The 12,791-nt window shown below is 43.5% G+C and overlaps 1 protein-coding gene across 1 annotated transcript; it reads right to left on the reverse strand.

The window, feature by feature from the left end:
• Positions 1 to 492: 492 nt before the first annotated feature.
• F10 (coagulation factor X) lies at positions 493 to 12,377 on the reverse strand. The gene is made up of 8 exons (XM_048960381.1): positions 12,196 to 12,377; positions 9,903 to 10,063; positions 8,437 to 8,461; positions 5,706 to 5,819; positions 5,084 to 5,224; positions 4,018 to 4,271; positions 2,635 to 2,752; positions 493 to 1,842 (listed from the first exon to the last, which is right to left on the reverse strand). Exons 1-8 carry the CDS (start codon positions 12,263 to 12,265, stop codon positions 1,298 to 1,300), a joined length of 1,428 nt encoding a protein of 475 aa, XP_048816338.1. The 5' UTR covers positions 12,266 to 12,377; the 3' UTR covers positions 493 to 1,297.
• Positions 12,378 to 12,791: the final 414 nt, after the last annotated feature.

A 12,791-nucleotide genomic window follows, 5' to 3' on the forward strand; every position in this document is an offset into this window, starting at 1 on the left:
CCGTCTACTGCAAATTATTCCATTATTTCTGTGACGAGAACTGCAGCTGAGAAGGTCTGAAGAAGAATCACAGAATCACAGAATCACCTGGGTTGGAAGGGACCTCAAGGATCATGTAGTTCCAACCCCCCTGCCTAGCAGGGCCACCAAACATACACATTTAGATCAGGTTGCCCAGGATCCCGTCCAACCTGGCCTTAAACACGTCCAAGGACGGGGCATCCACAACCTCCCTGGGCAGCCCGTTCCAGGGCCTAACCACTCTCCTTGTAAAGAACTTCCCCCTAACATCTAACCTAAATCTTCCCTCCTTCAACTTGGATCCAGAATGTATGCAGGAACAGCAATCCATATACATAAAACTGAGTATTGAGCCACTGTTAATCATAAGGCAAGGGAAATGTGTCACGTATTTGTTTGGAGACATGCACTCTTTCTTCACTTCCAAATTAGACTCTCTCCTCATATATGTATGAACTGACCAGAGGGAATAAAAAAAGAACAAAAAAGAAATAATGTTTTATTTCAAATGCTGATGTATACTGATAATACATCTTACAGTAGCACCTGGAACAACTACACACAGAAAGACCTCTCCGATCCTTAGCCATGCACAATCCTATGATACAGGAAACACTGTACATACATGTTATTTTTTTCTGAAGAAGCAGAAAATCAGTGTTCAAATTAAACTAGAGTGAAGTACAACCACATAAAGCAACACAACATTTTATTTAGCTGCTGTGACCTAAGTTGGAAGTTTTGTGGAACATGGCTATTTAGCAACATATACTGAACACTTACTTGTGTTTCAGCTTTGTCCAAAGAAGCTTCCCTTCTCCCTTTATCTTCTAAAGACAAGCACAGGTAGAAGCTAAAAAGCTCTAGTGGGAATAAACTCCCTACTGACTGAGTGGCTGCAGTAGGGGGACTGACTGAAATCCTGGCCTTCCCACTTCCATCATGTTACGTCCAGGAGTCTTTGGTGGAATCACTTGGGCAAACAGACAGGAACCAACATGACAATATGAAAATAACTAGTCAAGTAATCAGAAGACACCGATGAGCAGGCATTTTGTTTGGTGAAAGCCCCTTACTGTGCGAACTCAAAACAACACCAGCAGACCACATTTACATGCTTAAAGTCAAGAAAATAGAAGAAAGAGAAGCAGCACTGTAACTTCAAGAAACCAGCTTTCAAAACAAGTTTAGCAGATATGGCTAAAAAATAAAAAACATTTCCATTAGATAAACTGCACCTTGTTTCCTAATGGGAGGATTGAGAGCTACACCACTACTACTTTTGTCTCATGACTGTCCTTACCCAACGCAAGAATCTGGACAGTTTGGTATATATACCGTATTTGCCTTTCCTTGCACATCCTTCTCCCCAGCTAACAATTCCAGTAACAAAGTAAGTATCCTTATATCTGGTTACATGGGGGCCTCCACTGTCTCCTTGACAAGCATCCTTTTGCTCTGTTTCATAACCAGCGCAGAACATGTTTTCTGTTATTGCAAAGTTAGTGGACTGCTTGCAAGTGCTCCTATCAACATAGGGGACTTCAAGCACTTTCAGTCTTTTGGAAAGCCGTCCAGCTTCAAATTCACGCCCAAAGCCACTAACCATCCCAGACTTTTGGTTCATCAGCACTTCATTAGCAAAGTCTGCTTGCGGGAGGCATGCTGGGACAACATACTCAGAAAACTGTATCGGTTCCTTCAGCTTTATGAGGGCTATGTCATTATCGTAAGTCTCAGCGATGTACTTAGAGTGCACAAATATTTTTTCTGCAGTATGAGTCGTTTCAGAATGTTCTTCCTTTTCTCTGTCCACTTCACCTGTACGAGATAATTAAAAGGATCATTAATAGGATAAGATGACAGCAAACAAGAACAGCCTTGATAAAGGAGGACACTAGTATTCCCATTGCAACTGCTCTAAGTCTTCATACTGTACAAGTAAACTGCAATATTTATTAGCCCCACTTGGATGCAGTTTCAGCTCCAAGTTTTATGAAGTTTTCTGTACTAGTTTATGTAAATCAGCATAAATTCATAAAGCTAAACTAATGCAAATTTGGTGGATGTTTTACAGCAGCTTGAGCCTGGCCTATACTGGGGAAGAGCATCTACTCTGAATCAAAACTAAAAAAGTGCAAATACATAGTTGTGTTGATCTAGTATCATTTCTCAGAAGTGAAGCAGTGAGCTAATGTGAGATGAGTTTCTTCTTCCTCTAGTCTGTGTTTCACAGCTTTCCTATGTGTTCCTGTAGAAAAAAGTTGGCGTGTTTTTCAGAGCTGCAGGAAAAAAATTATGAGCTTTCTGTTGAAGCATTAATCTGATAAGCACAGTGCTCGCCAACACTTCCAGAACATTTGTTCTTAAACCCTTCCAGCTACCTGGCAAAGGAGAAATTATCACCATTATCACCTACTTCAGCTGCCCCAGTGATTACAAAGCAGGATTTCTGCAATAGGAAACAGTACATAGCATACCACCAAAACACCAAACAGGTAACAAACCAGTCGATATGATTACATCTTACATGGGTATTAGAGCACACAGAATCAGTCTGCAACACATACTCACACATCACAAAAACAAAAAAAAAAGTACACACCAACTTACCAACAACAACTTTGATCTCCTTGGATTGGTTTATGCAATGAGCTGCAGTAAGGATGAAATCTTCATTCAATATAGTTCCGCCACAAAACTCTTCCTCTTTCTCATTTATCAGCACAGCCTATGAGAGAAAAGAAATGGGAAGTGCATAATTTAAAAGAGCAGCTTAATCTCAGTGAGCTATAAACAGGTGATTGTTTTCTCTGCACACTGCATATGTGCACATTACAGGAACTTGTATGCAGAGCTCCATAGATTGTCCATAGTGCTGCATACACATGTGCATATGCTACAGATCAGCAGGTACTGTTACAGAGTCTCAGCTGTTTTCCTGTGATACAGAAGTTCAGCTTTCTGAATTCATAGTGCCTCCTTTTAGTGACACCTGCTAGGAACAAGATGCAGGCTGACTTGCTGAGCAAAGAGCAAGGGCCTTGACTTACTATCCCATAGAATTTCTGCCCAAGATCTATTCCTGTTTGATCCCCCTAGTGTTTTGAAGACAGGGACAGATTTTGGCTGGTCTGAGCTCAAGAGGAAAAATTAGTTATGAAAGCAAATGCATGCTGTCAAGTATACTACCTAAAGGGCTATCTTGGGGAACAGGGATGGAAGGCTGCAAGACAAAGGCACTGAGAATGTGACTGTATAGTTAGAGTACTCAAGCCACACTAAGAAAAAACAAGCATAATTCCCTGATAAGCAGTGGCTCTGGCTCTGCAGATAGCCTGTACAACACATGCACAATTTTACTGTATGATATTTACTTTTGCAACTAGACGTTGATTCAGTTAAGCTTAGGTAGTGCTGGCCAAGCCATTAGATCAGCAATCTGCTAAAAATGTTTAAGCTCTGTGCCCATGTTACCATGGGAAGCTTCTCTTACCTGTGTCAGACCTACACAACACTACACCCATACAGAATTGGACTACTATGCTAATGGTCCCAGTGAATGAACAGATCAGTATGGAAAAGCACTCTATGATACATCTCATTCAGAGAAACAGAGAAGGTAAGTCATCATTCCTTAGAAAGGTTGAGAAAGGAAATGCAAAGAAAGATGACAAAGAACAGCAGAAGCAGGTCAACTCTGCCAGAACAGCCCAGCATAAGCACAGAACTGCAGTGCAACCTGTAAAGACAACATTGTTGAACCAGCATGTCTCAAAAACCCTCTCTGGTAACAGCTTAAAAGCAGCACTATCTAAAATGTCACAAAAAAATTCATTTTGATATCCTAAGGCTGCAATTTGCAGAAGAGCACACACAAGTGCCTGAGTTCATGTAACTCAGCCAATTCCAACTACAAACAGCACACAGCAGAACACAAATTGACTAAATAAGCAATTATGCAGTTTCCATCAAAATCATGTGCATCAGACTTACCTGCCATGGGCATTCACCAAGTTTACACTCATCCCCACCGACTATCCTGGTATCGACATTCGGATCTGTCATCCTCGATCTGTTGTGAGGAGGGGGAGTTGGGCTTTCTGTGGTAGTTGCAAAGTCCTCCTCCAGACTTGTTTCATTCATGGAGGGGACATCTTGATCACTAGTTGCATTGATACTACTATTAGTGGGTAAAATGATAGACCTTTTAGTTCTTTTCACAAGAACTTTTCCACATGGGTACTTTACTGTAAAGACAAGAATGCTACAATTAGAGAAGAAGGACTGAAATATGCATGGAAGAGGAGACTCTTTGACAACACCATCTCACAGTTTATCAGTTAATGCAGCTGTTTTCAAGACTAACAAAACCCTGGCAGATGCAACGAAGGAGGAAAAGCAGTTGTTTTGGCAGATGAAAGGCATTTGTGTGTCCTAAAACTTGTCCGTAAGTTCAGTCTCTGCACAGTGTTTTCAAAGTATTTAAAGTTATCTTCAGTTGTTTACGTTGCCATATGCTTGTCGTAGCTCTTACTACAATCATCTTAATTAGAAAACTCAGTGTACTGTGCAAGAGAGACAGCCCAGGTTGTAAAGGATATAAAAAACAATGGCAGAATCATACAGTTGACTCACATTCCCCTCCCTCCCTTGATTTGTTGGAATACAATGAAAATGTACTTAAAATAGCATCAATCTTAATTATTTAATGTCAGCTGTTACTATTTAACTAACTGAAATCAAAAGAAGTTTTTGCAAGTGGCTATTTTATACAGAATGTAAGATACAATTACAGTTTTCTCAACAACTACAAGACACAACTACAATTTTCTCCTGTCAACAGCACTTTATTTGCTCAGGTAGTTCTGTGAGAGGCACCCTGCAAAGGGTGCCTCAGCTTCATTCATAGAAGTTCATCACATCACCTCATGGAAGGCTTTGAAAATACAAACCAGTTGGCTTCAGTCTTAAAACTATGCCACATAGAATATGATTCAAAACATATCCTTTAGCTGTGGAACAAGCATCACCAGCATTAGTTTACCATGTGGCTTCGTACCTTTTGAAACACACTGCTTGCCATCTTCTGCCAGCTCATACCCACTTGTACAGGAACACATAACATCCTTCTGCAAACTTTTTTTGATGCTGCAGAACTGCTCACAGTCACCATTGTTTATTTTGCAGTACTTTGGTATGACTGTGAAAGACAGAAGATAGACAGACAGATTTAGAAGAAAAAAAAAAGATGATTCCTTGCAAGGCTTAAAAATCTCTGCATTGTCTTCTGAGATCTGCCTTCTTTGGTTCTTCATGCTGTGAGCTGATCAGGACTGTACTTCTGAGCTTGGAATCCAGGCTCTTTGATATGATCAGTAAGATTCTTGTGGTTCTTAGATTTATTGTCATGCTTTGGGGATTTAAGCTCACGTAAAGAGGCACTGTGATAATTAAAAGTGCTTTCTTTGGAGCAAGCATAGTGTTGGAGCACTCACTATCACTATCCAGATGCTGAGCCAGAAGGCTTTCCGTTTCTGACACACTTCCATCTCATTGTTGACAGCCACCTATTCTATGCATTTTTCCAAGTGAAAAATAATGCTTGCTAAGGGATTGTTAAGTCTCTATGCTTCAGCAACCTGGCATATTCATTGCCACAATTCTCTGAAAGAGAAACCTACCAAATTCACAGTTCTTTCCTTGATAGCCATCCAAACAGGAGCAGGTGTAGGAACCAAGTCCATCTTTACAATGTCCACCATAGTGACAAGGATTTGAGCTGCACTGGTCGCCATCTACAAAAACAAACCAAAAATCAAATTGTTGTTAGAGAAAATACATTTTCAATGAACTCCAGAGGGGGGTTAGTTTTGACAAGCAATCATTCTTTTAAGACATATGTCTTGTGAGTGGCCACGTTCCAGGCAGAGCAAGAGCAACTGCAATCATTCCAAATAAGCGTGATTCATATATATAGCCTCAGTTTTGCAATCTGTTTTTGGTGGCTACTCTTTGACAGTGTGTAGTTACAGCTTTTTTTTTCCTAAGAAGACAAATTAAATACTTGCTTGTCAAAGTGTACATTATTTATGGTGAAGACTGTAAAAGCAGACTGGACGTTTTCATGTTGCAACTACTGTCTAAAGCATTTCCCTGCCATTTCCACATAATAATAACTCAACTATTAGTTATTTAAAGGTCATCTCATCCCATGTGCATGTGTTTTGCCCACAGCGTTGCTCTTTTAAAGCAACCAGCATATGAATCAGGAGATAAACAAAATAAAACACTGTAAAAGCTCTTCTAAATCCATGTTTGCAGGACAAATTCCTGTTTTGTGCTGCCTGTGGTACCAAAAATGTCTCATTGTATCCACTGAGGTACGAGCGTCAGTATCAAAGAATTAGCTCTTACCTCACTCTCCCTGTATTTAAGCTGGGATCTCCGTATCTGAAACACAGTTCTACAGTCTCTCTTCCTTTCCACGACACAAGAACAACTGCCTGACTTGACCCCAGCCACACATAGCTCACAAATAACACAGTCACAAGAAGGGAAATCAGGCTATGCTGCATTTGGAAGCATGTGACACATAGCAGCCCCTTCTCCTACCCCCATGAATGGATCTCACTCTTGCACTGATGCTTGCTACCATGTCTCTCCCACACAGCAACCCACAGTAACAAATGCACTCCTGCATCACATGAACCTGCCAGGCCCTTCTGAATGATAAGAAAAGGAGGATATCTGGAGAACTGATGCTTGCTAATTCATTGCCTTAGAAATGCACATATTTCTGAATGTTACCACCTATTTTACCTCCATTTGGAGTAGCTGAAAGAACAGCAGTGCCCACAGAAGAGAGAAGATGCAGGATACTGCTCATTCTAAGGATCCAGTGTGTCATCTGCATGATGCCCTTGGCTGTGAACTCCTCTGCTGAAGTTGCATCTGTCACAGAGAACACCTGTGGGGCTTTGTTTGCACTGCCCCACAACTCTCCATCCCTTCTGTACCTGAACGTGGCCGCAAACACCAGCATTCCAAATGCTGCATCCACGTGATCTACCACAGAGGTGTTGAAGACTGATGTTTATCCTCCATGGTAGAAAGGCAAGATCAGCATTTATTAAAACAAAGGCACACTGGAGGCCTGCAGCACAGCTCCTGGTTTCTGCCTCCTCTGCTGTACTGGAGGGCTCTGTTCTGTAGTGGACTCAGCTAAGCAGCATCCTACTGATAGAAACCATAGTTTCTTAATTTTCCTTGTACTGCAGTTGCTGCTGGAGAGCTGAGTTTTATACCAATATTGCACAAAAACATTGCAGAATCCCCTACTAAGAAAAGAAATGAGAATGAATTGTTCTGACTTGGCTGAGGGCAGCTGTGGTTTTCAGAACTTCTAAACACCAATAAGGCATGCGTGGACTGTGGTTTAGGATGTATGAAATTGGCATTTCCGCTGTGAGCACTGGCACTGATGTTCCAATGCCTGTATTCTCATGAGAAAATGGTTTGAAAATTTCCACTTCTGTTCACTGCAGCACTGATGCAGGCTTTGTTGGCAATTTCACCCCATAGGATGAAGAATTCTTCCCTCCCTTAGAGGATTGTGAAAGCCTGCATCTTTTTCGTGACCACTGTCTTCCATTTTCTTCAGACTCAGAAGACAAAGCTGAGCAATCTCTGGTTAACATTTTTGAGGTACTTCCTAACATGAAGGCTAGACACATACTTCAGGAGAACATGTTACCAATCAATAATACATTAAGAATATGTCCCTGTGAGCTTATTATGAACAACAGAACCCTAATAAGTACAAGTTAAACCTCCAGAAAAACAAAACCAGAGAAAACTGACTGGCAGTATCTGCTAACCCGCTGGTATGTCATCCTTGAATGCAAAACAGCTCTGTAGAAAACAATTCCCACCAAATCTCTGTCTTACAGGAATCAGCAACACTGTGGCATGGGCAGTGGCATGCAAACAGTAAGTGACTGTGCAGCACAGACTGATATGTTGCATCGCCTGATGTAGTGAAGTGCCACCCCCATCTATGACTCTTTGCAACTTGGACTCCTCCATCTTGGGCTGACCCTCTGCAGGATGATGAGTGGGCAGAGCTAAATGCCCAGCTTCTGCTTCTCACTACCCTTGGCACGCAAAGGGCCAGTATTCTTTTTTGAGAGGACAAAGATCATCCCAGGAACTGGAGGCTGCTGAATCTTGGTGTCAAATAAAGTGATTGGGTTCGAGAAACTGCAAGGCTGTAAATCAATCAGATTCCTCTTTCAGGGGAAACAGTGAAAAGAATAAACAAGGCAGCAGGAAGTGGTTATGTAAGAGGTGCATCCTTTTTAACCTTGCAAAAAGGAAGCTTAATTTTCTAAACAAATGCAGACTCTTTCTTACCTACGTAGATATTCCAGAATTCCTCCTACGGGTTGGTTTGGGGCAAACGAAAACAAAAGAAAACAAAAAGAGTTAAATGAGAATTACCAAATTCAGTTCTTCAGAAGAATATCAGAGCTTTCGTACAGAGAATACCTGAAGCTAACAATTGTTGAAACAAAAATTTAATTTACAGGCAAACAGTGGCTTGCAGTCTGATATTGTCATGTAATTAATTTAAACCACCTGGTTAAAACCATCTATAATGCTCAGCTCAAGAGAAACAGGCCTTACACGCTTTTCAAAAATACCTGAACCTCCATAGAGATTTCTTAATGTCACTCACTCAGCATAAGGCTCTTCATTTCTTGCATAACTGTCTCTTGCCCTCGGTTTTGATTGAACTTCCTTACCCTCCTGCAATGTCAAATTTTCAGCTTCCTTCCCCTGTACCCCCATGGAGCAGGACCTCAGAAATCCTAAGGTTTAAAAGTATTTTGTCTGACTTGTGTTTTTCTGTCCCTCTCACTGAGGACTCTGGGTACGCTGTCTGCCCAAGACGGTCCCTTCCAGCCAGGTCTGGTCACCAGGTAGAACAGGCTGTGCTGGTTCTGCTATGGTTCAACCCTTATACTTTGAAGTGCCCTGGCGATGCACCCACGACTCCCCACCCAGTTCACCTCAGGGCCACTCTAAAAACATTCTGGCCAGCAAATAACACTACAGTTAAATGAATCTGGCCTTGATTCCAGTTTCAGAGCTGTTCCACATACAGCCAATGTTCCCAGTTTCCCTCCACCACAAAGTCACTTATGTTTTCATATATTACTACTGATTCTAGTTCCCGTACTTTCCCCAACTCTGTAGCTTTAGCTTGGGCACTGACTGTACTTCTAGCTAAAGTTAATCACCTCCAGGGTAGGGAAGGTGACAAAAAAGTCACACACACAGACTTCATTCCATGTAGGCAATTTAACATAAAGAACTGTCCTCAGTACACGTTCTGTCAATTTAAATGTGGAAAAGACAGCCACAAAATGATATAAGCCCTGTAAAACTTCTTGGGATAAATATGGAAAAATATTCACATGAAGTTCCATGTCAGTATTTGACATCTCAACCTTCCATGGGCTCTCTATCTAAGAACTCTTGAACATAGTCACACTGCTCAGCTACACCACAAGAGAAAATAGCTTTAACGTAGGGAGTACCAAATTATTTAAAGGTCAAATACCTCATGATGAATTAAGCAGATCAGAACAGGTAAAAGAAAGGAGTCTTTAACATGGGGTGACCTTGCAAGAGATAAATGATGTCTGTTTTTGTACATGTATGCCTTAGCAATTCCAGCCAAAATCAAAATCACCACCTATTCTTTGTGGTAAGTGATCAACAATAACACTTGTAAGTCTTGGCTCATAATACATCAATACTATTTTGTAAACACAAAATATGTAGGCCTATGTTCCATATTAGTTCATCCTTACAGTTTTCTCATTGTCTTCAAAGGCTTCTCTTGCTTCTTCTTTTGAGCAGCGCTCCTCATTGCATTCTCTTTCAATATTGCCTTGCTTCATTTCTTCTAAAAAACTGTTGGCACGTTTTGTCCTTTCCAAGAACTTGTCGGCACTTTCTTTCTTGATGAACACTAGACAGTAGAGAAAATGGTACAATTACAGGGCAACATTTGGTGGCGGTAACAAGTCATCAGAAATAAGTGAAGAAAGAAAAACAAATCAGACATTCTCAGCACCCTCCCATAGGCAACATCACTTGTAATATTAGCCCTCAAGCAGCTGGGATCTCGGGATCTCTGTGAGATCAGTAACTCCAAGACAAGCCAGAGGCACGCAAAATTCTGTCCTCTGTTGTTAGTCTTCAGAATAAAATGTGCAGGTTCCTGCCGAAGGTTTACATTTCTGCTGCTCCTGCTCTAGATTCCAGATTTGAACAGAAGGACTTGCCTTGCCACAGTGATGGTGTGGGAGGCTGCAGTCCCTGATTTGGTTTTAAAGCTGGCAACCAGGCAATACCACTGGCTGCTCTGGAGACATATGGTCCAGCAAACAAACACCACACAAACAGAAGATGCAGTAATTTGCCAGCATTGGGTTCCACTGGCAGATGGGAACAGCTGTTCCACAGTCCCACTTTCAAAAAAGAAACAGCCCATGTGTGAGATCTACTGCCCTGCACTACCCCAAGCCCCAGTGTACTGCCCTTGGGTCTTTCTTCCCACTTAACAACTGTCTTTCATAGTCTGTGCTGGTTCTGTCTTACTTCTTACACTTCTAAGTTTCCAAGTACAGCCAAGGCAGCTGTATTCAAAGATTTAATAAAGAGCAGGTGCAAATGAATGTCACCTTCAGCATCTAAAGAAAGTACAGCTTGAGTTCAAGTTGCTGGGTCATTTTATTTTTTAAAAGTTTGATGTCGCAGAGCACAGGACCTGCTGCCTTGAAGTTCAAGATGCAGGTAGCTGATGATTTAATGGAAGGATCAGAGGCATTAAGCTCAGCTCAGCCACTTGGCTGCATGAGCCATCGTGACACTCTGCAGTAACTTGTGCACGTATTAACTGACAGGAACAACAGAAGCAACACTGTAGTAAGTAGATTGCCAATTACCTTGTAAAAAGTAAATGTTTTAGGAAAGCTTGTGGATTCTGAAAACTAGCATTCTAAAAACCTGAAACCTACAGAGGAAAAAGTACTTTCCAATCACAGAGTGGAAGGAAGCACTGCAGATGGGACTTGAAAGGCAGTGGAATCAGTTTGCATTGACCTTAAGCAGCCCAATGCAGCAATATGTGAATTATCTGATCAGTACTCATACTTTTTGATAACAGAGCCAAATTTTGCAAGTGCTGTTCATAATGAGCAGCAGCACAGAGCCTATGTGTGTGTGGAACTGTGGTGTTCCACTCGCTCTGAGAAGTCTATGTGCAGGAGGGCTACAGCAATGCTTGTAACTTCTAGCTCAGTAACAGTCAGTTCATTCACCCATGCCTCTTTTGTCCTTAAGTCCCTCTCTGCAGTGCAGGATGTGAAAGGATGCAGCCGGTGGGGTCACTGTACTCCTTTGCCTCCACATCACTGCTGCATGAGGATGTTTTTGTAAACTTGAACCAGCCGATAAGCATTCTCAGCCTCGAGCTTCCTGCCGTCCTGCCTTCTTCAAAAACACGAAGGAGCTCAGGGTGTTGGTTGCTCAAGTAGGACACTCCAGCAGCTGGCTGTGGAAGGACTTCACTGTAAAACCCAAGCAGGCTGACTCACTGAAAGAAGAGTCAAAGCCTTCAGAGAAGCCGCCCGGTGTGGCTTTCTGCTCTGACTTTGATATTGACCCTCGCAGCAGAAACAGAGGCAGGACGTGCTCACCCCTAAGCTCCATCCCGCGGCCAGGGGCAGCCGGCAGAGCACAAGAACGAGAGCTCGCCGCGCTCGGAAGGCAGCCGCGCTCCCGGCGACGGCAGCCCCGTTCTACAGGGAAGACCCCCCGGGGCTAAATCCCAGCGGCCATCTCGCAGTACCCCAGTTGCCCCCCGGCCGCTCCCCGCCCCGAGGCGCTGCTTTGCCCTCCGGCAGGACTCAGGCTGCCTCTTCCTGGGGGTGACAGCCCGGTCTGCCCGCTCCTGGAGGCCGCAGCCCCCGCTCCTCTCACGCACCGCCCGCGTGCGGGAGGCACTTTCCAATGCGGGCGCTTCAACAGCAGTTCCCTAAAAGCTTTGAGGAGGGCACCCCCTCCTCGGCCCGGACGCCCCGCAGAGCCGCCCCTTACCGCCTCCTTCAGCCCGGAGCTCGTCCGGCAGCGCAGCGCAGAGCAGCAGGAGCAGCAGGCGGCCGGCCATAGTGGCGCGGGATGGGCACCGCGACGGGACGGGACGGGACGGAGCCTTCACCGGGCGGGCAGGGACTGCGGCGGCGTTGCTTCACCCTGCCCAGAAATAGCGGAAGCGCCCTGGAAGGGGGAAAGCCTCTGTGGGATTTCTCAGCCGGGGGGGTGGCCCGATTATGTGTCGCCTCTTTTTTTCTTTTCTTTTTTTCTTTTTTTTCTTTTTTTTTTCTTTTTTTCTTTTTTTCTTTTCTTTTTTTTTTTTTTTTTTTAAAGGAAGAGGTTGGGAACGAATCGTCAGCTTATTGAGCAAGTGCTGGCCGAGGCTGACCTCACCCAACGTGGTGCTGGCAGGTGTGGGGCTTGGCGTGATGCTGAGGGGTGCCCCATGGCAGCCCCACTCCCTGCCGCTGCCACACAGTGTTGCTCAATGCTGGCTCCGTTGGCTTTGCCACCCTGTGGCCCCGTGGCCTGTGTTGGCACACAGATTCCTCACCCAAGGAGATGGTCCCCAAAACTGGCCTCTGTATCCCTATTTTTTG

The sequence above is a fragment of the Lagopus muta genome, chromosome 1 (assembly GCF_023343835.1).
Source record: "Lagopus muta isolate bLagMut1 chromosome 1, bLagMut1 primary, whole genome shotgun sequence".
Classification (NCBI taxonomy): Eukaryota; Metazoa; Chordata; class Aves; order Galliformes; family Phasianidae; genus Lagopus; species Lagopus muta.

What these genes read in the sequence shown, in the direction of transcription:
- F10 (XM_048960381.1), bottom strand. Translation starts at nt 12,265, where the DNA reads ATGGCCGGCCGCCTGCTGCTCCTGCTGCTCTGCGCTGCGCTGCCGGAC. An exon ending in CAAGCAGTGTGTTTCAAAAG is followed by an intron (nt 4,272 to 5,083) that starts GTACGAAGCCAC and finishes TTGTCTTTACAG; the next exon opens with TAAAGTACCCATGTGGAAAA. An exon ending in TTGGTGAATGCCCATGGCAG is followed by an intron (nt 2,753 to 4,017) that starts GTAAGTCTGATG and finishes TTTCTCTCATAG; the next exon opens with GCTGTGCTGATAAATGAGAA.